Here is a 27,150-nt window from a genome sequence, read left to right on the forward strand (position 1 = left end):
AATGTGTTTTAAGAGACTTTTGGAACTACGGGGGTCAGATAATTATTATAGTCTTTATTAACCCTCTCACTACAAGAGGTTTCCCGTAACTTGCATAGAATCGTGTAGTATTTTTAGCAGTAAAATCTAACCCTTCCAATCTGTGTGACGTAAATATTAGTTTGTACTTGGTATCTCCTTACGATTTTATTCAGTTTGAGAATATTTTTAACTGAAGGACTTTGAATTTGTCCTTCATTTACCTCCTCCTTGTGAGAGATCTTTCTTAAGTTGAACAGAGTCGTCTAGAAGTAACAAGAATGACCAAAAAAATCATGTCCCCGGATGCATTTGGTGAACCATTGTTAGGACATATATATCTACTTGTCACTTAACCATTATGAGAAGTCGTTTTGCTTGGTTGTGCTTTTGCTTTCGAATATTAAATTTGGTTATGATGTGCTTGGTTGCTGCATTAAGAACAACAGGAGTATAAACAAGCAGTCATATGCTGCTTAACCATTTAACTTCCATTATTTATATTTCTACTATATTTTTGCTAACTCCACACGATTATTTTTGTTGTTGTTGTTGTAGAAAGGCCTCCAGTGTTAAAAAAAATCTGATGTCTTGATATAACGTCATTTCTAAATGACTGTCCCAAACTGATGGCGATCGTCTTTAGATGGCAAAGAAAAGAATAAATAAGTAAATAAATAAATACAAAAAGAAGTTGGAGGGCCTAGGTAAGACAGTTGATGAATACTGTCCTTGGTCTTGTGGGGGTTGACGGTCAGTGAACTCCTCCCTCATGTCCTTATGCAGAGCTACCCCCACCCCCTCCCACCCCTCCACCTCTATTCACCCACCAATCGGTAGAGAGTTGGCCTGCAGTCCTAACGGACCCGGGTTCAAATCCCGCTGGGACAGGGAACAGTTTACGGATTTGAATTTCATGAATATCAGACTTTACTGATCTACCAGAAGAACCGCCGACATGTCGTAAAAATACCCACGCTAATACCAATACACCAGTCCTGTATGAGACAGTCCTAGCATGTATTCAATATGGCTGGTGGGTGTTAGCGCCGAAGTGGTGACATGTAGAGGTGTACTGTACGTAGAAGGACTACTGGGCCTTGAAAGCAGGCTGTGAAGCCTATGCCCAGAGTCGGTCACACACACACGCATACACACACAAAAAAAAAAAAAAAAAAAAATACCCTCATCCATCCTCTACCTTTTCCTACCCCTCCACCTTACACCATCCCATCACTCCACCTGCCCCCTCCACCCCTCACTCCCTCTCGTCACTTCACCTACCCCCTCCACCCCTCACTCTCTCCCATCATTCCACTTATCCCTCCACCTCCTCGCCCTCCGTCTCATCGATCCTGAGAGTCATTTGCATACGTTGTGAACAGCCTAATATAGCGTAAGGTGTTAGATTATCTTATTGCTCTACTTAAGTTAGTATAACTTGGCCTAGAATTTCCATCTGTTTATTATGAAAGCTGAGTTGCAACAATAACCCAGCGCTGGCGTATGATGCTAGTCACGAAAAAATGATAATGAGGATGTAGGCCTGCCATTGTCTTTTTCTGTCACTGAGCTATGTAAAATAAGCTGGAAAAGGGCGAAAATCTGGGCCAAGTTAGGGTGATAGTTATCGTGTGTGATGTTAGGCTACTGTGGAAGTTGCTTAAGTCTTTCCGCCATATGTTTTTGCATTTTTTCCTCTTACATTCGGATGAGTTTAGTTTGCTAGGGGATTTTTCACTTGTTTGAATAAAATCGCCTGGAAGTAACAACAGTACAAGCATAAAGTACGTCATTTGATTGGGGGGCTTCACCACTTGAATCCGGGTGACGTTGAAATTAGTTTATTCTTGCTGCTGCCAGATGATTTTATTCGGTTCAGGAAAGTCTTCTCGTACTGAAGGATTTATGAGGGCTATTCCTAAGCCACCAGTTCGAAAATTTTTGAGCTGAATACAATCATCAGAGAATGTCAAGAAAAACTGAAAGAAAATAGTAACCACGGGCTCAGGAGTTAGATATATACATACTGATTTAGACTGTCATGGAGGCTTTTCATATCTCCTTACACACTTTCAACCTGTTAATCCTCCTATGGCTGGGACTTCTCTTATATGCGTCCAGCGAGACGATTTCATTCAGCTGAGTGAGTCAGAGGAGGCTTGAGAGTACAAATATCGGTGCCATTAACACCTACCTGGTCGGTCTAACTCTATTGTACTCGTATTCTGTTCCAGGTAACATAAGAGGATTTTATTTCGCCAAATCCTACGAGGCAGATAGTGTTAATATTTGTGTACGGTGTAGCTGTGCAGTTGATGCAGTTAGATATACCACGGTCAGGCGTTACACTATATCTTCTTCCCATATAATGCTTAGGTATATATATATATATATATATATATATATATATATATATATATATATCTGAAAATAGGAAGAGGGGGAAAAAACGACGTACTGGGGATGAGGGGATGGAAATATTGCTAAGTGAATTTGCTGTTGAAATGTGGCTTAATGAGTGTACGTGTACGTCCAAGTTAACATGTATATATATCCATAAGTATCTCCCCTCTGACACGTCCCACAAGATCATGGCAGGGTTAACTTTTTCTCCTCATTATTTTCTTCCGCATTTGCTTTTCTTGGGGTCACGCATTCTTCTCAAGTCGGTAATTTTCTTCTATCTTCTGCTCTGTTTTTTCCCATCAATAATCATTCACACAGCCTGAACGCACTTTTTAAATCCTTAACTGTGCATATTCTTGCTGCCTCCTGACGATTGCCATAACTCTTAGAGGCAGAGTACTTCATATTATGTGCTTTTAGATATACCAGACGATGATATTAAACTCAGGAGAGGCTTCTTCGGGGCTTGATTTTTAGCCTACATTTACCGCTTCACTACTCGGGTGCTCTCCAAAGCCGAATAAAGTCATCTAGTAACAGTAAAAATCTATCTATCTATCTATCTATATACCTAGGCTGCTTCCCCCAAGGAAAGGGAGGTAGCCGAGACAGGACGACTCACTCTCCATTTACTCATCCATTCAAACACATTCATTCGCATCTTAGCCCCAAAGGGGAGAACGGACAGATCCTCACCGCATCACACCGCACAAGGGTCAACTGCGCAATGCAAGCAGTGACATCCACAGCAGGGCCCGACAGCAGAACTGGTTTACCCCTGCCACATCATAACAGACCCATCCCCTTACCCGCACCTGACCTGACTAGCTGATCAGACCAAAAGCGGGAGAATATCCCCTCAGGGCTGCGTCATCACTTATTCATTCACAATTTCTCTCCATTTATTTCTGTCACGCACAGCCACTCTTCCTTGCTCAACAGACATCCCTCTCGCATCCAGCGCTCTCTTCACACTGTCCATCCATCCTATTCGTGGTCTTCCTCTCAGTCTTACACCTCTCACATCAGATCTAGTTATCTTTTTCACCAATCGCTCATTATCCATTCTCTCCATATGCCCAAACCATTGCAACACCCTCTGCTCAACTCTACCAGCCATCTCCCGAACAACTCCAGTTCTCCTTCGCACTTCATCATTTCGCACTCGATCCATACGCGTCACTCCACACATACTCCTCAGACATCTCATCTCCATTACATTATGTAAAAATACATAACGAAAGACACATTTGATAGCAGCACTCACCCCTGCGATATTCAAAGGGATATGAATTAATCCTTTGTTGGTTTAGCACTTCAGTCACATCCTTCTGATTCACAGGCCGTTTCATTATAACTAACTTGCCCAGTGCTCTCTGTCTTCTCCCTTCTATTCCAGCACAGCAAAGATACGAGGTCGACTACATGCACACCACACGCACCTCAGACACACCCCAGACACACTCCAGACTCACAGCAGAAACATCACCAATACTCCCATCCCTCAACCCACCCCCAGAGGCCTAGACCTCATATTTCAAAACAGTACAGTGAGTAAGTGAGAGAGTGAGTGTAAGTGTCTGTGAATGAATGAGTGAGTGAGTAGGTGACACAGTTCGAGACACACCGGGTTTGGTCACTACCCCCCTCCCCGCCAGTGAGTGCATCAAAAATAAAATGGCGCCCCAGGGTGAAGGGGTTAATGGGTCTGAGTACGTCCAAGCATAAACTTATCTCCACAAATATCTCTCCTTTATGAAAAAGTTCTCTTTAACTTTATCGAAAAGTTTGGTGATTGCGGTGATGGCGGGAGTAAAAAAGAAAAAAAAAAATCTCAGCGAAGTGCTTAATGGATCTGTGTGCGTCCAAACTTACACTTATTTAATTTGCATTTTTCAGATATGATCAAGTTATTTTGTTTAGCTGCTTCAGTCCCATAACATCTTTTCATATTATATTCTTGCAACCACCAGGCGAGTATATTCAAGTTAGAAAAGTTAGAAGCAACGCCAATATAAGTGAGGGATTTAATGTAAGCCCACATAATTCCCTTTTAGTTCGAAAATGCTATTCTGAGCCATGCAGATTAAATCAGCTAGTGATGGGAAGAAGAAAAATACGTTGTCGGGGTGGAGGGGAGAAGTTGGGAAAGGAATCGCGCACTGAAAGGATTAAGAAAGGCTGTGCCCAACTTTATCAGTTTGTAAAGTCTATCCTAAAGCTGGATACAATCGCCTGGAAACAGCAGGAATTAACAGAATACATCATCGATCGAATGAGTGAACCTACCCTTTAGATAAAGTGATTTGGAAATATAGTTCAACACTCAGGCATCTATAATGACATTTAGCTGAATAAAATCATCTGGCGATAATTGGTATATTTCTCTAGAGCTGCTAGGGCCTCTCGGTGGCTCGGTCGGTTTAGTGCTGGCCCACATTTGGAGGACGCTCTGTGTGGTGGGTTCGAGCCCCGCCGACTGCCACTGAGAATGAGGGGTGAACGCTCACAAGTTAACGCTAGTTCTTAGCAAGAAAATAACCAGACTTAAACCATACCACTGTCTGCTTCAGCTGTCTTATGTCTCACTGTCTTCGCCTTATATCTACCCTCTTAACTCCCTGTGATTTTACCCTTTATTTACTAGAGTTGTTTCTACCATGAGAGAGCTAATGGGGTTAGAGCACGTCCACGCTTCCTATTTTAAAACCACAAATAAACTCTCCACTGACGTGTCCCTCCTGAACCATACTGGGTTAACTTTTCCCCGCAACATTTTCTCTCCACATAAACTTTTCCTGCGGCCACACTTTCTTGCCCACTCAGTAATTCTCTCGTCGTGACCTTTTCCTCTCCTCCTCTATTTTTTCCTTCAATGACCATCCTCATTGCCATAAAGCAGGGTGCAATTCAGTACGATGACTCCCCACCTCCCCCCCCTCTCTCTCTCTCGCTCTCTCTCTCTCTCTCTCACAGTCTATCTTCAATCCGCAGATTATGTTAAGCTTAGAGAGGGCATTTTGGACGTGTGGTATTTCACATTAATCCCTATTAGCTTCTGCTCTGTTAGATGCCCTTCCAGAATTGAATAAAGTTGTCTGTAGATAGCATTAACAAAACTCTGAAGTCATTGTCCTGATGTGCTAGCTGCTCTAACCGCACATTCTCCTATTGTCCTGTTTAGAGTATACGCTACTTATACGTCTTTGTCTTGCTCTTATTTTCACAATTATATACACTCATCAACGCAGCTACACGTGTTTTTCTTCCTCTAATCCTGCCGCTGATGTCATTGTTCTCGACCGTCTCCTCTTTGGCCTTTAGTCTGCGCTAGGTGGTTCAGAAGACTCCCTATCACCCATTCCTTTACAGTTTATAAGCAGTCTTGAAACAGTTATAACGCCTTTGATGTAACTAACACAGGTTTTCAAATACCAGCTCAGCTTCTAGGATGCCAGGAAAAAATTAAAGTTTGGAATTATTAAGGCCAGGTGGAGCATGAGAAATGGATTTGTAGAATTTTATGGTAGGTTAATATTTCCTCATGTAATGTATACCTAGATTACAATGACATTAACAACTTAATTACGATGAACTATACATTGTTCTATAGTTGCCAATACCAAATAGTTATTTTCAACATAGAACTTTGCTAATTGGAGGGGTTAGGTAGCGGCTTCAAAACTCCTTCGCTGCACGGGGACTCTCCCAAGTCGAATAAATTCCAGTTGTAGCCTGAGTAGCGTGAAAAAAATAAAAGGAAAAAAGAAAAATGACGTAGGAGTTTAAGAGATACATGCAAGAGAATAAGAGGATGTAATATACAGAGTACATCGCCATGAAAGAGCCTCCTTTTCTCTTTCAGTACATTTCGTCTTCATTAATTCGTGGCACATCCTAACGATATTATTCTGCACAAAGAAGACTTTTCGGATTGGAGACATTAGAAATATCATTCATGAAGCCTTTCACCAAAAGGAACCCTCCTTAAGTTGAATGTAGTGAATCTGGGGAAGAGTGATTAAACACAGCAAAAGAAAACAACATCGTAGTGAAGGGGTAACTGACGAGAATAGAAATTAACTTCTGTTCCATCCTTTAAGTAATTCCCTTAATGTTTTCCTCTTCAGAGTTAATATCCTAAAAACTTTCTCCCTCTTCAGATGCTCTTGTTTCTTCTCCATATGTTCCTTTTTGCTCCATTTACATTACCATAACACATAATGTTGACCCTTACAATACGATGAAGGTTTTTTTCGTTAAAGTTTTGTTATCTCTAAGCAATTGTACTTAATTTAGGAGAGCCATTTCGCACTGGGGGGGGGGGGGAGTTAGTCACAGTCTTCATTAGCTCCTTCGCTGCTAAGTCACTCTATAAATAAAAATGTCTGGCCACAGCAATAGTTAGATATAGCATGTATCAAATTACAGCTTGTCAGTGCTGATTTCAAGATTCAGTAATACTCTATCATTAAATCTTGGCTACTTTTACACCTCCCGTCCGTTGAAATATTTTTGTTTTCGTTCTTACCTCCTTAAGACTGTCATGTTAATCTCTGAGGAAAGTTTTGGAACTGGAGAGGTTAGGTATCGTCACCCCTTCACTACAATACGTTTCGCGGGAGTTGAATATAAAAATATCTGATGGTAGCTGGTGTAACTCAAAACACACGTCATCGGGCTGAAAGGGTTAACTTTTTCCACATACAGTTCATCAGTCTTCACTACAGTTATCTTTATTCAACAGTTTAAGCTTCTTTTGCTAGCACTGTGCCTTCCTTCTTATTCTCCTGGTTGTTAGTTTTAGCTGATCTTATTTCCTTCATTTACATAATCTCCTTACACTTGTCCCTCTTAATTTATTCAATGCGCTGACGTCTTCGTATTCAATTCTTGCTACCCGCACACGCTTTTCTTTAACTTGGTAAAACTCACTTGTACTTCAGGAGTTAATGAAGGCTATCCTTAACCCTTCCCGTTTGAAAATTTTCTCCCAAGCTGAATGAAATCGTCTGAAGATGGCAAGAATTAATATAAAATGCGGATTAAAAGGGTTTGATGAAGACTATATCTAACCCAACAAGTTGAAAAGTCTCTCCTAGCTGAATAAAATCGTTTGGAGGTCGCAAGAAAAAAAAAAAAAAAAAGCTCATTGAAGGAGTTAATCAGGGTTATATCTAACCACTCAAGATGGAAAAGTCTCTCCTAAGCTGAATAAAATCGTCTGGCGATAGTCAGAATAAAATAAAGAGGGTGTCCTGTGGGGGAGAGGATAATCCTGTTTTCCTTCATTTGCATAATCTTCTTACACTTGTCCCTCCTGCATGTTTTTGTTCTCGTTTCGTCTGTTTTCATTCCTCCCCTTCAACACATCCCCTGTCAGTCCCTCTCTGAGTTCACTCTTACATTTGTACCACTTCATAAGTTTTCCTCAGTACCTCCGCCAACGAAAATGGAGGTTATTTGTTCAACCGTGTCCGTCCGTCTGTTTGAGGGTAAGATAATTCAGAAAGTTTTGATTGGATTTCAATGAAGTCTTGTGTATAGGTGGGCATTGGGTCAAGGAAGAGTTGACTAGTTTTTTGGGTGGATCCAGATCCGTATACAGGAATAAATAACAAATTTTATAGATGTCAAAGGAATGCTTTCTCTGAAATATGTGTAACGAGGACAGACTAATACCGTAGAATTAATTACCTCCCCAACGACGCTGGGGGAACGTTGATTTATAAATCATATACTGGCGTTGGCTGATGTATGTGCTGTATGAGTGCTTTCTAGTTTTTCAGCTGTTATATTTTCATCATGTCCAACTCTTAATCCACCTCTGAGCTCATTCATCGATTAGTGCTCTCACTCAACTCGCTCTTAAGCACTTCACTCCGATTATGTATTTTTTCTTGTGTCTTCCAGTCGATTACATTTAGTTTAGGATAGACTTTTAGAGCTGGAGGGGCTAGATAGAGCCTTTGTTAGTCCGTTCAGCACTAGAGATCTTTCTGTTTCCTAAGATGCATAAAACTGTCCTTAGATTCAAGAATAAGCTATATAAGATAATGCTTATATTTGTAGGGGTTCATATATTTTCTCATAGTATTTGTTATATTCTTTTTCTTTAAACTTTTTCCCTGCAGAATAAAAATGTCTGTAGATAGCAAGAACAAAGTACATAATACGCCATCATATTGGTTCTTATATCGTGCGTTAAAATTCCTGACATACAACACTGTCCTCCCTCCAATGTCCCCCTGAGCCCATTCACCACTTTATACCCATACTCAGTTCGCTCTCAAGTCAGTTATCTTCTTCATTTAGACCCGTGCAAGTCATGGTACTCAGCTGCTCTTATCAGGTCATCCTTGCAGCTCGCTTCTCATCTCGTTGTTGCTTTAATTATTCTATTGTAAGAATTCGCCCTATTCATGGCATTCCTCTTGCCTCGTCTTCCGTTAACAGGTTGTGTTCTACAGTATACCCTCAAGTCATCTTCCGTCATTTTCCAGTCTTCTTTTCCTTTTAGATCTTTATCTCAAGTTTTCTGTTTCTCTTAACCTGCATTTCTTTTCTCTCAGATCATCTTCTATCCCTCAGGTTTGATTACGCCTCCGCTCACCTATCATAGAGGAGGCATTAAGTGATTGATTTGTCCGTCCGTGAGTGCGTGGGTCCGTGCGTCCATAACACTCTTGTAGGCGCGATATCGCCTGAACCCATTGACGGACTTTCACCAAACTTTTGCCAGTGATGCAGTATTAGGAGGTGATGAACTAATTAGGTCAGTTATGTCAAGGGATCAAAGGTCAAGGTCATATGGGGTCAGTTAAGTTTATTCTTATGGGCGCGATCTCTCCTGAACCCCTCGACGGATTCGACCAAACTTTTATCAGTGATACATTATGATGAGACGATGAACTGATTTTGTTAGCAAAGTCAAGGTGTCAAAGGTCAAGGTCCCTTGGGTGTGGGCATGATATCACCTGAACCCCTCGACGGATTTCGACCAGACTTTTGTCAGTGATACAGTATGTAGGGACGATGAACTGATTAGGTCAGCAAGGTCAAAAAACCAAAGACCAAGGTCATATGGGGTCGACTTAATTTATCTTTAGTCCATTTCAACCCACAATGAACCCTGTCATACAGGTTGTATGGTAAGTCTTTGTACAACACTTGGCAGAGGCATACCGAGCGACACTTTGCATCGACAGCTAGGGGCCCCGAGTTCTCAGGGTTTCATTTTTATTCTTGTTTTATTCATCTTACCTCGTGTTCTGTTCCTCTCGGTACTTGCTGTCTTCTCTACTCGTGCTCGTTTTCTTTCAGCTCGCATTCCATTCCTCTCATCTTGACTCCTATTCCTCTTCAATCAGCTTATATCCCTCAGTACTCGTTCCTTATTCCAGTACCTCGTTTGGATCATCTCGTCTAGAAAATGACATTCTCGCAGAAAGCTCTTGGAATCTGTGTGTGTGTGTGTGTGTGTGTGTGTGTGTGTGTGTGTGTGTGTGTGTGTGTGTGTGTGTGTGTGTGTGTGTGTGACCTGGAGTATGCGTTTGGTGTGTGTGCAGGATGTGCGTTGGGATGCATGTCTCAGTAAAAGCCCCTTGGGGTCTCGCTCGAGCTATGAGGGTTTAGCTGTATGAAAGATCAAGACGTGAATGTAGGGAGTTCTTAGATTAATGGGCAAAATTACGTAACGATTAACCACTTGGACCACAGATTGTCTTTTTCCTTTATTTTTTTTTTTCTAGCTATCCCCAGAGAGTTGTTTGCTGACTTAGCGTAGGGGTTAGGTATTGCTTTCATTTACTCTCACATCAAAATGCTTCTTCTTGATGTGAATAAAATCACATAAGATATATGGTGTAGTGCCGAGGGTGTTAAAGGGTTTATGAAGTGAAAAGATGAGCAGAATTCTTTTTTTAATAAAGCGTGTAATGACTATATGTACTGAAATTGCTATAGTTAACCCCTTCAATTGGTGTACATCGTGAATGTTATGCTCTTACTGTCCCCAGGTAAATTTATTCAGGTAAGGATCGAAGTCTACAAAGGAAAGGGTTAGATACAGCGTTCATAAACACCTCCATTACCAGGTAACCCATCTAAGCTAACAAATCGTCATATAGCAGCATAAGTAAAATTAGAACGACATCCTCGTGTTCAAGTAATCAATATTGCAGGATGACGATAATGATGATGATGATGATGATGATGATGATGAACGGGTATAAATTAAACTAATGGACTTTAACATACTGAGTGTGTAACTTTTTCACTCCAGTGACATAGTTTTCACTTTATTCAGACTACCAACAAACTATTTATTTATAGTTTATTCAGCTGTCGTAGTGAGATGATTATCTAGTCCTATTTCTAACTCCTCTTTCAAGCTCCTAAGGATCTCTAGTAGTGAAGGGAGTTAAGGAGAGCTACCGGTATAATTTATCTAACCCCTCCAGTTCAGAAACCTCTCCTACGCTGAATAAAATCGTCTGGTAGTAACAAGACGTTTGCAAAATACGTCATCGTAATAAAGGAGCTCATCTCTTCAATCTGACGACGTAACATAGATATATTTTGCTTTTGCTACCCATGGACGATAACGATTAACTCAAGAAAGCTCTCTCGTACTGATGGGGTTAATGAAGGCTGTCTGTAGTTCCTTCAGTTCCAGAAGTCTCTCCCAGGCTCAACAAAATCGTCTAATCAAAAGTAAATACCACTGAAATCCTCGGCCTGAAGTGATTGGAGAAAGCAAGAAGCCGAAATAGGACAGTGACTTAGGGCTGTATTCTAAGTGGTAGTGTAAAATTCGTAGCACTTGTTTCATAGCGATTTATTGTGCCTGTTACACACTGGTATTCCCTTTTATGTAGTCAATACGTTTTTCTTTACCGAAATAGTTTGTATACTTAACATACATGTGGATAGGGAGTTGTAATGTTCAGAATAAGGCGCTGAGAAGGTCATGAAATTTCCAGAGTAATTTAAAATACTGTTGTTGTGTTGCCTAATTTTCAAAGAGGGTGGGTGAATGCAGGTGTGTAACTTTAGACGGAAGGAAGGAAGGAAGGAAGGAAGCAAGCAAGGAAGCGAAGAGGAATCAGGAGTTATAAAAGCTGGCTGTTAGTACTATTTAAGGTTAATTTGGTCTTATTATAAGTGGCCGTCGGGGTCTCGTAATCTCTGTCTTAGCGATTTATTCGTTGTATTACACTTCCAGATCATCGTGTGTGTTATTGGTGCAAACCATGTCGATATTATAATAACATAAATAGCATGCAGAAGGATGGTAAGGTGTTATAGGAAAAGTAAGTCGCTAAAGAAGAGGTGAAACAGAGCCTCCTAGACCACCCATCACACTACCCTTGCTCTCTAGTAGAATAAATCGTCTGGTACCGAAGGCCAACTAAAATCGTGTGGTGTTAGCTGGGATGGAGTACTGAAGGTGGAATAAAATCGTCTGGTATTAGCTGGAATAGACTGCTGGAGGCTGAATAAAATCGTCTGGTATTAGCTGCAATAGACTACTGGAGGGATAAATAAATCCGCTGGGTGTTACCTGGGATAGACTACGGGAGACAGAGAGAAATCGTGTAGTGTTACTGGAGGCGGAATAAAATCGTCCGGTGTTAGCTGGGATAGAATAATGAAGGCCTACTAAAATCGTCCGGTGTTAGCTGGTGTACTGGAGGCGAAACAAAATAGTGCGGTGTTAGCTGAGGTGGAGTACTGGAGGCGAGGAGAACCCAGTGCAGGACTGTGAATTAGTGTTGCCCGGGGCGTGGAAAGGGTGGTAGGGGAGAGGTGAAGGCGGGTGTGTTTAACTCTGAAGGCGAGGAAAGGGAGGATAATGGGAACAGGAGTTATAGAAGTTGGCTCTTAGTACTCTCAGTTTCCTAGGACTCACTCTCAGTTGGTTTTGTGTGTGTGTGGGGGATAGGGGGTAGGTGTGTGTGTGTGTGTGTGTGTGTGTGTGTGTGTGTGTGTGTGTGTGTGTGTGTGTGTGTGTGTGTTAGTCCTTATAGAATGTTAGAGTAAAAATGTTCTAGATACAAAGGAAGCTTCGTAATAACTTGTTCAACTCTTTCTTAATCATGCAGTATTTTATGTATATTATCTTTTGTTCTTTATTTTATTATGTACTGTATATATCTCTAGTATCGACACAGTTTTCCTTGATAACGTGCAAGAGGATATAAAATAATTAATATGCAAAATAAATCGCAAAGGAAGAGATGTTACGATATCTCCTGTGCTACCAAGAATACGACCTTGTAGCTTATCGGTCCCCAGTGTCTCCTGGGGCTTGGGAGGGGTTAGGATAAGTGAATGTGTGTGTGTGGGTGTGTGTGTGTGTGTGTGTGTGTGTGTGTAACTTAGGACCAGAGAGGGGGGATCGGAAGTTATGTAGTGCTTACCTTAGGATTAATACATATTAGGTGTTTATATGTTTAGAATAATGGGCTACGTGTGAAGTATTAATTTTTTTTGAATAATACATATGAGATTTTAATTTTGCTGAATAAAACGTATAAGGTGTTTAAATGTTGAGAATAATATGTATGAAGAGTTTAAGCGCTTAGAATAATACGTATGAGGTGTTTAAATGTTTAGAATAATACGTATGAAGTATTTAAATGTTTTGAATAATACGTATGAAGTATGTAAATGTTCTGAATAATACGTATGAAGTATTAAAATGAGAATAATACGTATGGAGCATTTAAATGTTTAGAATAATATGCGAAAAGAGTATTAATATTTTGAATAATACATCTGAGGTCTTTAAATATTTACAATGAGTTTCATGCGGGGAAGGAAATGTAAGTGTAAAGCTCTTAACACTTTCAATCCGATGGCGTGTTTTTACATGCGAGGGCCTCTCTAGAAGTGGCCCAGTCCGTCTGTTTCTCATTAAAGATTTTCAGGAAGGAAGTGCCAATATGCCGTAGATTTTAGCGAATAGTGAAGACACATCACACCACACAGCATTCTCTCTCTCTCTCTCTCTCTCTCTCTCTCTCTCTCTCTCTCTCTCTCTCTCTCTCTCTCTCTCTCTCTCTCTCTCTCTCTCTCTCTCTCTCTCTCTCTCTCTCTCTCTCTCTCTCTCTCTCTCTCTCTCTCTCTCTCTCTCTCTCTCCAGTCAAGGAAAACTACCTGGTGGTGAAAAGGTTCAGTGATGATTGTATCTCTCTCTCTCTCTCTCTCTCTCTCTCTCTCTCTCTCTCTCTCTCTCTCTCTCTCTCTCTCTCAAATTTTCAGCCAAGGAGAGCCACCAGGTAGTGAGAGGGTTTATGGAAGACTCTAATCCCTCTAGGTCGTAAAATATATCGAGGTCTTACTAAACCGCCTGGCACAAGAAAAGAAAAAATACGTCGTTGATGTGAAGTGGCAAGGGAAGGTTGTATCTATCCTCTGCGGGTCGAAAAGTCTATCCTAATCAGAAACTAAATAAGCGTCTCTCCTAAGCTGAAAAAAATCAGTCCTAAGGTCGTTGGAGCATTGTTTTAAGCTGAATGAAAATCTATCCCCGTCTAAGTAAGTCTTGTCTGTGCTAAATGAAAGTCTGTCCTAAGCTGAATAAGTCTTTCCTAAGCAAAATAAAATTCATCCCTAAGCTAAGTAAGAGTCTATCCCAGTTGTAATAAAAATCTATCCTAATTGGAATCAAAGTCTATCCCAAACTAAATAAAAGTCTATCCTAAACTGAATAAAGGTCTATCTTAAATTGAACAGGAGTTTGTCTCAAGCTGATGAAAGTTCTGTCCCATGGTGAATAAAAGTCTATCCTAAGCTGACCTAAAACCTACCCTAAGCCGAATAACAGTCTGTCCTAAGCTTAATAAAACAGTCTTGGGATGGCAGAAATAAAATAAGAAATAGATATTCTGACTTGAGGGTTTAAAAGTAATTAATGAGAAAAGGTTGAGACCGTCAGACTGGCCACTAAATCGTTATTATATCTGGCGGAACTTCTGCCACCAAATTCAGCAAAATCCAATTACATATTTTGAGGGGCACTGGAATTTCATTACGGTGAATCAAAACCATTTTTACAAAGCGCTTTCATATCAGGATAGAGTAAATACGAGCCATTTTTTCATATGTTTTATTTGGTGATGTAAAGATAAATTACACACAAGACTAGAGTCTAAAACACTTACGATCTGCGTTAGGTACAAAAAGATCAGAATATTTGAGGGGGAACTTTGGCGTCGCGGCAGTGGTATTTCCGTATGTACAGTACAGTGCAGTACGGAATAGTACAATGTCTTCACGTGTTTATGAAAATCATCCTGATGTGCATTGATTTGTAGACCCGAGAAAAGCCAAGGAGAACTTAAGGAAGGAAACAACCAGGCAAAGGATATATATATATATATATATATATATATATATATATATATATATATATATATATATATATATATATATATATATATATATATATATATATATATATATAATTATTAAACAATGTATTCCTAACTACCAAACTACCACTGCTTGCACAGATTAAAACAGGTCTAAAACTGGAGCAATGAAAATATGAAGATACAGGTAGAAAAAAAATCCTTTATTACATGTACAGAGACAAACAGTAAATTATTTGTCTTATGATTAACCTTATATCCTTAAGAGAGCAGGAATACTTACTTACTCCCAGGGCGTCATTAAAGACGACTAAGAGGGATAAAGTTGGAGGACTGATAACACTCTTCCTCCTTCCATAAGTGTAAGGATGCGGCAACTCTGCCGCACAGCGCTTGTACCTCCTATAGAACAGGAGGTGGGAGAGGAGCCTGTATCAGAAATTTGCTTTTTTCTTATATTCATGTCCCCAGCAGGATAATGCAGCACTGATCTGGAACTCCCCTCCCGTGTAAGTGTGGGAAAATAGTTTATGATGACAGTCGGTAAATATTACAAGGACTCATACAGAGGATCCAGTGCTGTTGGTCCCTCCTTAAGAGAATAAGATAAAAAGGCAGGTAGATTAGGAATTTCGTTGAAAAATTTTAAAGACATCTTTTTCTTTAAAAAAAAGAAAAAACGGTATTTTAAAGATCACAAGAAATGCAGTATAACTGTCATTTATAAGCACGGCAGCTGAATATACATCTGTTGTTCATTTATAATCTAGCATACTTATTATGTACAACATATCTACTGAGGCGCGTAACACTACGTGTGAGTTTTGTTCTTGTAGCTTAATGTATGGACAGTGGTAATGTTGTAGCTTTATGTATCTGCTAATATCTGGCGTGAGATGCCGCAACATATGACCATGTGTTTTGCATATGTATGCATGTATGTATGTTTAGAGAGAGAGAGAGAGAGAGAGAGAGAGAGATGGGTAGATTATGATTTTGTGTGTGTGTGTGTGTGTGTGTGTGTGTGTGTGTGTGTGAGAGAGAGAGAGAGAGAGAGAGAGAGAGAGAGAGAGAAGTAAGCACAATGTACAACTGCCACTACTTATAAATACTACGGGCGGTGCTGTGTTGGTAGTCTTCTGCGACACTAGTGTATGTTTTTACGTCTCTCTTGCCCACTGTCTTGGAACAACCCCATTACAGTGGTCAGAAAACAGCTGACGTAGGACTTAAACAAATACACTGGTGCCAAATAAGACCTTCAGTACACCATTCCATGTAATACTTATAAGTGAAGCCAATTGTAGCGGGTGCGGCAGTAGTAAAGAAAGCTGCCGTATCAGTCTTCTGACGAAAAATTGAACATTTGACATTTGTCATGAGATAGTGAGAACTCTGTATTTAAATGTGAGGAAGAAAGACAGTGGGAACAGAGATTTAAACTATATTATCAGAACTGGAATGATAGGAGAGCAAAGAAGCAGAGTGGGTAAGAAAGAAGTTTAGTTGCGCAGCCTTATCTTCGGATACCAAGCAGATCAGACCTAACAAGACCTTACCTAGCCGTGGAACCCACTCACCTTTTTTTTTTTTTTTTTTTTTTTTACCAAGGTTTGGGCCGAAGGATATTAAGTAGAACCGTGGCATGGTGCTCTCACGGATTGGTAAAAGGTTTGAGCTGTGTAATATCCATAAACATAACAGCGCAACTAAGCATACTGATCACCCAGGATGTTGTGCTGAACTGAATGAGACTAGTATATTGCTCATAAAAACCATGGTAAAGCAGTTTGAGAGTTGATGAACACCGCCCCACTCACACCCGGCACACTTTGAACTTCCCCTGCGCGATAGACAACTCTCTAAAAGCCGTAGACTCTTCCCATGACGAGGTGTCCCTTCGTCCAGCCTCAGTCAGGTCCACCACTTCGTCATCCGTCAGTTCGGCCTCCCACTGGCTGGAGATGACCGCCCCTGAAGAGTCCCGACTGAGCCACTGGTTGGTGGGCGAGGATGTCACACCTAGTCACCACGCCTCCTCCATGTTCAACTTGGTGACGTGGTTGTCCTCCTTCCCGCCCTCCCTCTTCTTGCTGGGGTCCTTGGCAGACTGGCGGCGGCTGGTGCATCCGTGTATCGCTAGCGCTATCACGCTGTAATAGAGAATAATCAGTTTGTTCTGTGATAATTTTTGAACCCAGAGAGAGAGAGAGAGAGAGAGAGAAGCACATCGAAGTACAGTAAGCGTTCCAGGAAAGATATTTTCCCCCCCACATTCACAGTACACTATAAGTAAATTTTACATAAAGAAATGACTGACTGAAATGAAACAATAATTATTCAGCATTAATATGCGACAGGATGTAAGTAGATGCGTCACCCCTGTAAAATATTTCCTGTGTTCTGTATTCCCAGCGCGGGGCGTTTTCTTTAGATGTAAGAAAATGTGTTTGAAGTGACTAAGACTATATACAATAATATAACCTACACCGGAAATACAGACATGACAAAACAGGCTTTTGATTTTTTTTTTTTCACATGCTAATTACAACCAAGAATGAGTAAAAAATGTTTTATTTTATTTGGAACATTACGGTATGAATAAGCTTCTCAGTGTCGTGTGTCAAGTTTGAGCAAGATGTCTCACGGATAATAAAACATCCCTGTTGTGACCTAAGTATACCTGGGCACAATGCAAGACAGGAGCAATAAAGTTTTCAAGTGCAAATTGATGCCAGATGGAACCAATTAAAGGCCGTTATCATGCTGCGACTCAACCAGCAGCACGAACACTCCCTCTGAACACACGGACGCTAAAGACCTTCTGATACCAACAGCTGAGGGCACAAAAACTGACGCCCCTTACACTGTCCAACCCCCCACCCCGGCTGTGGTCGGGTGCTGGCTCCTCTCACCCGCCATCGTCACCCAGCCACCCTCAAACTCTACTGTATATTAGATTCAATACACCCGTGAAGTATTTTTATGATAATGATGCTGATTAGGTACCCCAGCTCACATTTCAGTCGAAGCTGATTAAAAAAAAATATGCTAGTAAGTGAACTACCTTCTTGGATATTTGAATATTTGAACCTATAATAAACAGACTGGCATCCACCGACATAATTGTAAGTGTACCGGGAACCTTGGATAGCCCAAGTTAGTAACATTAGCCATTCAGTCGTACGATAATGACGTGTATTCTAAATATCATAGGAAAATTCATAGCATATCTTCCATTGCGATTCCTTTTTCACATTTAACCTTGATATCCTATTGTGCTTTACTTATGCAAACCATGTCCGAATTAAAAACTGTATGAATAACACAAGAGATTGTTAAGTTGTAATGCGCAGAGTAAATCGCCAAGGAAGGGATGCCTGGAAGCGTCTTTTGCCACCTAGAATACAACCCAGTGTAACGAGTAGTGATACCATATTGCTGTTACAGTATCGTCTTGAATTTGCAATAACTGTTTAAGGATGATGTGAGCCTGTCAGTTGTTAACAGGCCATGCCGTTAAAAAGTGCTGTACTTAATAATTGGATCATCAGTAGCTGTCCCTATAAATGTATCCGCTGTATTAAGTATCGGATTCCCGAAAAGAAGAGTGCCATATCATTCGCATGCAGTCAGTGCTAGGATTTCGATCAGTATTCCAAAACAGGCACTACAATGATCACGATGCATATTTTCATGTCTGCGTTCGCAGTCTTTTACTTATTTACATTATTTTCTCAAGAGACAGTACAAGCACCCCTGTAGCCATCTCTTCTAATCTACAAGCCACATGCAAGCAGCGAGGCCCGACATGTGATCCTGTCAGGGTTAGGTTGGCGATGATGTCAGACTGCAGTTACTGGCGTGAAAATACCATGTGATCGTAAAAGGCCAAATCATAATTCAACAACAGAGATGTATCTCAGAGTTTTGGTGGTGTTGGTAAAACGGGGCCCCTGTGGATTTTTTTTTTTTTTTTTTTTTAAAGATGCGTAATAACTCCTGGAGCGTTTTGTCGTTCCGTCTCTCGCTAATGATATTCGGACGCGAGATGCTTCACTCCTGTAGACTTTAGAGAAACCACACCACACCACACAAAATCATCTTCTCACACCACACCACATCACACCACACCACACAACAATAACCTCATACTACACCACACCACACCAGACAAAATCGCCTTCTTACGTCACACCACACCAAAGACATTATCCAAGAGGCCCTGAAGCTCCCTCATATGTTAACCCAAAACTTTCGCGACATTCTGCATTTTATTGTTCCTACCACCAGACTGTTTAATTCAGCTTGGCGACACTAATCGAGCTGCGGGAGCTGGATGTGACCTTCGTTGTCCTCTCCACTACTCTGAATCTGTCTTAGGCTGAATGAAACCATCTTGTGGTAAGAAGGCAAGAATGGCCCTCAGACAGGTAAAACTATCTGGATTAAGCAGAAAGGCAGGTAACGACTTGTGTATATTAACTTAGCCAATTCTTAAGCTACTTGCCTCGTCACAGGGAAACCGCCCAACGACCAGTGAAGAAAAAATATATATATAGTCCAAGTTCATGTTAGGAAGCCATAGAGGGTACTTAAAGGCTGAGACTGAGGGGAGAAAGCGAGGGACAAGATGAAGTAGGTGGGGGGATGACGAGGTAGTTAAGGGTAAGTGCGTAGTTTGCTTAACTGGGCGTCATAACATTCATTGTACAGTCCTTACGTAAATCTTTTCTTCCTCGTCATTTTTTTTAAGCAAGCTATTTGAAAAACCACATTCCTTTCTATGGTGCAATTAAAACAGCAGAGAGACTGAAATGTAAAGACGTTATTTTGTTGGTCATGTCTAGAGGAATGGTCAAATGAACCTCAGTAGTGAAATTAGCCTATGGAAGTTTCTAATTGCTGAAATTTCTAATTATTTGACTTACTGATCAGCAAGAAAGTAACCAAATATCATTGGTAATTGTTAGGCAAAACTTGTTAGAGTTGAACATTGAACCCAGTGGCGCTAAGCCCTTTTTTTTTCTGTCATGTGATAGCTAGGCCAAACGAGAAGGCTTTTACTTGCCACAAGGAGAGCTCTGCCTCGGACCCTTCCCATCCCAGGGTTAGGCAATTGCTAAGGAAAACACTGGCTTAAAACAGAGACGGGCATTGGACTCTGACTCTTGAGGCTGTTCTCCCTAAGGCCCGGGGTTGTTTGCACCCTGTTCACGCGAGAAGCTCCACGGGCACTCCAGCGGTACTCCGAGATATGACTCTACGACTAGGGTGCCGAGCAGGATTAGTAGGAAGAGGTTTAAGACGCTGAAATACGATGTCCCTCGGGCCTAGGGATGAGGAAACGAGGCGGCGGGATGGGGAGGGAGAGAATAGGGCCGCGGTTGTCAGGTATGAGGGGCTTATGAAAGGCGTATGTTGAGGAGGATTAGAGTCAAGGCTTTGGGTCCTATTTTCGTTGGCTTAGAAGATTTCGTAACACCACCTCCTCAGGGATTTGTTTTAGCTGCTTTACCTTTATAACATCCTGTATGCTACAGAAGCAACCTATGTTGATATCTGAATATATATGCTTACCACACAGGATTATAAAAGCGTATGCTACTGCAAATTAAGCTGGCTCTCCCTCAGCAATTTGCTTTACTTGTCACATCTGAATATCCTTTTCTGTAAACCTGATGGAGGCTATTTTGAGATTTAAAAATATATGAATAACGTACGAGAACGTACTCAAGTATAACGCATAGTAAATCAATTAGAAATGCCACCGAGTCTCTCATGCCTTCGAGAAATACAGCTCAGGCTTTGTTTGATGGGATGAAAGCTTTGTTGTAGCGTAAAAGTACTACATCAGACGGGGAGCAACTCTAGTATCGTTAGTGGCAGGTGAAGCTTTACTCTATCACGGGAGATTATTAGGAGGAACCCATTAAAAAGAGTTGTTAACGAGGTGAGAGGAGGAGGTGACGATAACAAGAGAAAATGTCGTGCTAATGAGGCGATGGAGGGGGTGAGGAGCTGGGGTGACGAGGGTGATAAAGTGAAGGAGGCGAGAGGAGGGTGCTGGCGCGTGCTGCAGTGAAGGGAAAGCAGAGAGCATTAGTATGGAGTGAGGGTGGCAAGCAGGCGGTGACCGAGGAGTGGGAGTGAGAGAACTGGGTGTGGTTGGGTGAGTGATGGGAGTTTGCGTGTGAGACTGAAATGAACTGAAAGAACTGTGTGTGTGTGTGTGTGTGTGTGTGTGTGTGTGTGTGTGTGTGTGTGTGTGTGTGAAGGTGTGATTGTGAGGGATGTGTGCGTGTGAGGAAGTGTGACTGTGAGGGGGTGCATGCATATGAGGGGAATGTGCATGTAGGGTGTGTGGTAGAGTGAGGACAGTGAGAAAACTGTGCATGGTGAAGGGAGCAGAGGGGTGTGTAATAAATGTGTATGTGTGTGTGTGTGTGTGTGTGTGTGTGTGTGTGTGTGTGTGTGTGTGTGTGTGAGAGAGAGAGAGAGAGAGAGGGATATGAGTATGGTGTGTTTAAGTGTGCGTGTTAAGTGTGTGTGAGAATGATGAACCAAGAGAATTGAAGCAAAGGTGCGAAAAAGGGGTATGTGAATGTCAGGTAGTGTGGAAGCTGGGCATGATGCAGGGAGTGTGAGGTGAGTGTGCATGTAAGATGTGCGTGTGTGTGTGAGAGTGAAGGGGTGGGAGGTCTGGGTGTGGTTAGTGAGTGTGCGTGAGAATAATGTACTGAATGTGAGGATTGTGCGAGTGTTTTAGTGAGTTTAAAGGGAATGTGCGTGTGAAGATGTGAAAATGAAAGAGCGAGAGAAGTGGATGGTGCGAGGGATGTAAAGTGAGTGTGGGTGCGTGAGGTGCGAAAGTCATATGAGAGAAAGGAGTCTGTGTGTGCTGGGGTGTGAAGCAGGATGTGAGAAAGGTGAAGGATTATGTAAGGACGGCGAGGAAGGAAAGAGAGAGAGAGAGAGAGAGAGAGAGAGAGAGAGAGAGAATGTGTGTGGATGTGTGTGTGTGTGTGTGTGTGTGTGTGTGTGTGTGTGTGTGTGTGTGTGTGTTCGCGTATGTGAGGGGAGTGTTTACGTGTATGTGTGTGCGTGCATGAGTGCGTAAAGTGAAGTGAGTGCACATGTGAGATGACTCTGAATGTGAGGTTAATCTGAGGGTGCGATGCGTGTGAGTGTGGAGGAGCAGGGTGAAGAGGTTACATGAGGGTGAGGGGAGGGGAGGGGAGGAGGGGTGTGGGTGATGAACGAGAGTGCTCGAGGTGACTGATATAGGACCTAGCCCTCTTATCGCTTGTTATCTGTTTTCGTGCTTGTACTTATGGGAAACAGGAGGGGTAGGGAATGTAACAGAGATAGTGACACTTAATGCTAAAAACAGCTTCCAAGAGTTTGATGTAAATAACCTTTCTCTTGCAAAATTGTTTATGCTTTAATGTATTTCATTGCTCTCTCTCTCTCTCTCTCTCTCTCTCTCTCTCTCTCTCTCTCTCTCTCTCTCTCTCTCTCTCTCTCTCTCTCTCTCTCACACACACACACACACACACACACACACACTAACAGCATATGAGGTAAGAGCAGTAACTATTGGTGTGCGAGCAAAGCACGTTGATTAGACGTCGCCCTCTGTCTCCACATACCAGGGGAAATGTTCATGCAGGATCTCAGCCAAGTTTTCCAGTAAAAAGTGTTTCTGACAGTAGGAAACGTTCTCCGTCGTATTATTCTCTCTCTCTCTTTATTCAGTCGTATTTTACTTCACATGTTCTTTGCTGGTACTGGTTAGTTTTTCTTTTCCTTTTTTTTCGTCCAGTGTCTTCATGGTTTGTTCAGTCCTCGTCCTTGTTGCTTTCCTTAGAATTTTCTTTGTCCATTTTATTCATTCTTTTCGTTCAGTCTTTTCAATTTTTCTACACACCTTCCCCCCTTCGACGTTAAATCTTCTCGCTAGTCTTCTTTACTGAATGTCATATTCTCTCTCTCTCTCTCTCTCTCTCTCTCTCTCTCCTCTTCCAGTCGTAATTCATGCCACTTTGTTTACTAATTTTTCCGATCTCTTTTAATGTTTCCTTTTCCTTTCCCTTTTTTTTTTTCTTTTTTTCCAATCCACTTGACCTAAGTCTGTTCCATCCCATTCCGTCAAGTTGTTTCACATTCTCTCCTGCTTCGACTTGGCTTCATGTTTCCTTTCGTATTTCTTTTATTCCTCACTATTTTCTCTTGCACGATTCATTTCTGTATTCCGTCCTGCTACTTTTCACTCAGAGCTGTTCCGTCTCTTTTAGTTTAGTTCAGTCTTCTTCATTTCTGTGTTGCGTTCCTTCTCCTTTCGTCTCTTCCAGCATTATTTCGTCCTTTCCCTCTTTGTTCCTTCTCGTTAATGTCTTGTTCTGTTTTCATCTGGACTTTTCGTTCTCTCCGTCTCGTCTTTTTCCGTCCGCTTCTGCATCATTTTTTTTTTTTTCTTCATTTCAGTCATTTTGTCCTTTTATTTTTTTATTTTTAGTTCCAATATCTGCATGTCTTCTGTTTAATTCATTTTCATGCTTCCTCTTTCGTATCATCTTTTCTCATTTACTTTCGTTTCCCTATTTCACATTCCCTCTTTTTTTTTTTTTTCCTTCCCATCTCCATTCACCATTTACATTTTCCTCCTGTTAAAGTATCATTCGTTTTCTTGCTCGTTTGTTCGTTCTGCCTCATCCCTTCCTATATCTTCTCACTTTACTTTTCGTCATTATCTCTTTTAGTTATCATTCGGTTTCCCTCTCTGTCCCTTTCCTTCATCTCTCACCTATTCAGTTTCCGTCACTCCCAGTTCAAGTACCGTTCTGCCTTTCCTTTTTCATCTCCTCTCATGTAATATTCGTACTTGTTTCCCTTTCCCTTCCCTTCCCTTCTCAAACTTTATTTAGTTTTCATCCCTGTTCAGTGATAATTTATTCTTCTCTTTCCCTTCGTATCTCCTCTCACGTTCGTTTAATTCTCCTCCCTTCCTGTGTGATCGTCAGTTCTCCTCCATATCCCTCTGTCAGCGCTCGAACATTTTTTTTTTCTTTCCAGTTCAATCATCCTTTCTTCGTTTTTTCCCTTCCCATGTCATCTTACTTCGTTTCGCTATCGTCCCATCTAATGCAGTTATATATATACCGTGTATATATATATATATATATATATATATATATATATATATATATATATATATATATATAATTTTTTTCTCTGTTTACTTCCACCTTATCTCGTCCATTCTTGTTCATTCGTCCGTTTTTTCGTTTCTCTTCCCATACCCTTTCTCAGATTTCCCTGGTAAAGGCTTTTTTTCAGATTACCACAGTTTTTCCTTTTGCATAAACGGAAAACTTTCTCTCGTCGTTTTAATGTCTTTCCGTTCAATTACAGTTCTTTCTTCTTGTTCCTCTTCGTTCTTTTCTCTTCCCTACCTTTCCCTTCCCGTCCATTCTCAACCGTATCCCAATTTCCGTCCCTTCCAATTCAGTTATCGTTTTTTCTTCCTCATCCCTTCCTCCCCACACCTAATCTGCGTCCGTCTTGTTTTGTTCAATTATGCCTCATTTTCCTTTTTTTTTTTTTTTAATATCCCTCTCTCTTCCCGTCCCTCCCCTTCTTTTTCTCATTTTCTCTCTTCTCTCGCCCCTTTCCCATTTTCTCCTACTTCCCTTCCAATCACTTCGTTCAGTTACAATTCTTTCTTCCCTTTCTTTTTTCAGTTTCTCTCTCTTCCCTTCCCTTATTTCCCTTCCTTTCCCTTTCTTTCCTTTCCTTTCTTTTCCTTCCCTTCCCTTCCATTCGCTTCTTTTCCTTCCTTCCCTTCCCTTCCCTTCCCTATCCCGTTTTTTCCTTTTCATTCCATTCCTTTCGTTTCCTGTCCCTTCCATTCCTTTTCTTTCTCACCCTTGTTTCTCTTTTCCTTCCAGTTCCTTCCCTTCTCTTACATATTCAATTTTCTTCCCATCCAGTTCAATTACCGTTCTTTCTTCCCCTTCCCTTCCCATCTCCTCTCACCTTATTTAATTTCCTTCCCTGACGTCCAGATGGCAGGCAGGAAGAGGGGGACAGGGGGGGACAGAGGGGGGAAAAGAGTACTGAGAGACCGACGTAAAGGAAGAGAAAGTGTCGCGGAAAAAGTGAACTAAAAAAGGACTAGAAAAGGGCAGTCATGGTCTCGCCTACACGACTTCTCACTGGGGAAATTTGAGCGTGTGTGGCGACGGAAGAAAAAAAATAATCTGGGAAAAAATGTGGTAGAAAAAATGTTAAAAAAAAATATGGGGCGGAAAAATGAAGATCGAGAAACGTGAAGTTAAAAATGCTCTTTCTCTTTTCTAATCGGATTCTACAAATACAGCGAAATGGAATCAAACACACACACCCACTCTCTCTCTCTCTCTCTCTCTCTCTCTCTCTCACACACACACACACACACACACACACAGGACCACTGTGTCTGTATGTGGTTACCCATGTATTTATTTACTTGTTCTGTGATGTTTGTGGTAAGTGAAGGGTGTTGTGGTGTTGTGTTGCCCCAAACCGTAAGAAAGAGAGGGAGGGAGGGAGAGAGGGCACTTGGGTTGTGTAGGGTGGTGATGTGTAGGCTTGATGTAGGACTGGTATAGGCTTGGTGTGGGTATGGGTGCAGGTCTGGTGTAAGGTGCTGTTAGGTAGGGTTTGTTTTAGATGGTGCTGCGTATGATATAGGGATGGTGTAGGTTTAAAATAGGGCAGTGTTTTACAGGGTTGGTGTGGGGTGGTGTTGTGTAAGGTAGGTGTAGGGTATTTTGGTGTAGGGTGGTGTTCTGTTGGGTTGGTGTAGGATGGTGTTTTATAGGGTTGGTGTGGGGCGGTGTTGTGTAGGGTTGGTGTAGGGTGGTGATGTGTAGGGTTGGTGTAGGGTGGTGTTATGTAGGGTGTGTGTAGGGTGGTGTTGTGTTCGGTTGGTATAGGGTGATGTTATGTAGGGATGTTGTAGAGCGCTGATGTGTAGGGTAGTGCTGTATATAGGGTTGGTGCAGGTTTGATGTAGGGTGGCTTGTGTAGGATTTATGTAAGATAGTGTTGTGAAGGATTGGTGTAGGTTTAGTGTAAGGTGGAGTTATGTAGGGTTTGTATAAGGCTTGTGTAGGGCTGATGTAGAGTCTGTGTAGGGTGGTGTAGGATTGGTGAACAGAATGGTGTGGTGTTGCCTGGAGACCGTAGGAGAGGGAGGGTCAGAGTGTGTGGTATCTTGTGGCGCCCTACCTCTTTAATACTACTGCCTCCCTCACACGTCTCTCTCTCTCTCTCTCTCTCTCTCTCTCTCTCTCTCTCTCTCTCTTTCTCTCTCTCTCTTTCTCATACTACTGCCACCCTCTCCCCTCTCACTTTTTTCCCTTCAGCCCCTCTTAGAGTACTACCATCTTCAACCCATTCTGTTCGTCCCTCAGCTTTGTTGGTGTGTTATTCTCAGCCCTTCTCATAGTACTGCCACCTTCACCCCTCTGTCTTTCCCTCTCATAGTAAAGAGTAAAGTCGTCGGAATTAGAAGAGTAAGACATAGGTAGAAGGTACTGACAGTGTAACAGAATATAGCGGTGGTACAGTGTGGTGGGGTGTAGGTTATATAATTATTGCGGACAGGCGTTACCTTGTGAGCATCCATCCCTCAAGATCAGTGGCAGCCAAGGGACTCGAACCCACGACAGATCGCCCTCCGAACATGAGGACAGAACCAAACCGACCGAGCCTCTCATAGTACTCAAGGTCTAAAGAATACAACACGTCCTCCCCCTCTCTGTCCCTCTCAGGATCACTCAGTGTACTGTCTCACTCATTGTACCTTCTCTGTTACTCCTTAATTCTTTACTTCCTTTACCTCTTCTCGTCCTCTCCTCCAGTCCCTTCCCTCAACCCAGTCTCTTCCCCTGACCTCGCGCTCTCCCAGGTCTCTTCACACCCCTTGACTTTCCCACCCCCTCCTCGTCCCATTCACGGGCTCTTCGTTTCATTTTCCCGGTCCTCCCAGTCCTGTCTCACATTTTTTCCTCTCCTTCATCTTCCCCTCCTCTTACCTAACTCACAGTACTTCTTCCCTCTTCCTTCATACTGGCTCTTTCACCTTCCTTGGCCTCTTCACCTCCCCCTCCTCTGGCCTTGCCCTCTCACAGTACTGCCGCCTCTACTCTTCTCCCTTCTTTCTGCCCCTCCTGGTCGTTCACTTTCTTTGATCTTTACACATCTCAGAGGAGGTTATTTTTTTGCTTCTATTCACAGACTTTACCCACCCCCTTCTTACCTCCATTACCTTCCCTCCTCTCTCTACTTCCTGCAG

At 41.8% G+C, this 27,150-nt stretch overlaps 2 protein-coding genes across 4 annotated transcripts in view; one reads left to right on the forward strand and one right to left on the reverse strand.

Annotated features, from left to right (window-relative positions):
• The window catches only part of LOC145397813 (uncharacterized), an 856,770-nt gene that overhangs the window by 94,894 nt on the left and 734,726 nt on the right, over positions 1 to 27,150 (forward strand). The gene's annotated exons all lie outside the window — the stretch shown is intronic.
• Positions 14,541 to 27,150, reverse strand: part of LOC145397815 (uncharacterized) — a 103,217-nt gene continuing 90,607 nt past the window's right edge. The window contains exon 2 of the mRNA XM_080270839.1: positions 14,541 to 16,960. Coding sequence (XP_080126965.1) covers positions 16,834 to 16,960 — 127 coding nt within the window. The 3' untranslated portion in view covers positions 14,541 to 16,833. The remainder of the gene's footprint in view (positions 16,961 to 27,150) is intronic.

The sequence above is a fragment of the Coenobita brevimanus genome, chromosome 43 (genome assembly GCF_032717465.1).
Source record: "Coenobita brevimanus isolate Jiangsu-jjx chromosome 43, ASM3271746v2, whole genome shotgun sequence".
In the NCBI taxonomy this organism is placed as follows: domain Eukaryota; kingdom Metazoa; phylum Arthropoda; class Malacostraca; order Decapoda; family Coenobitidae; genus Coenobita; species Coenobita brevimanus.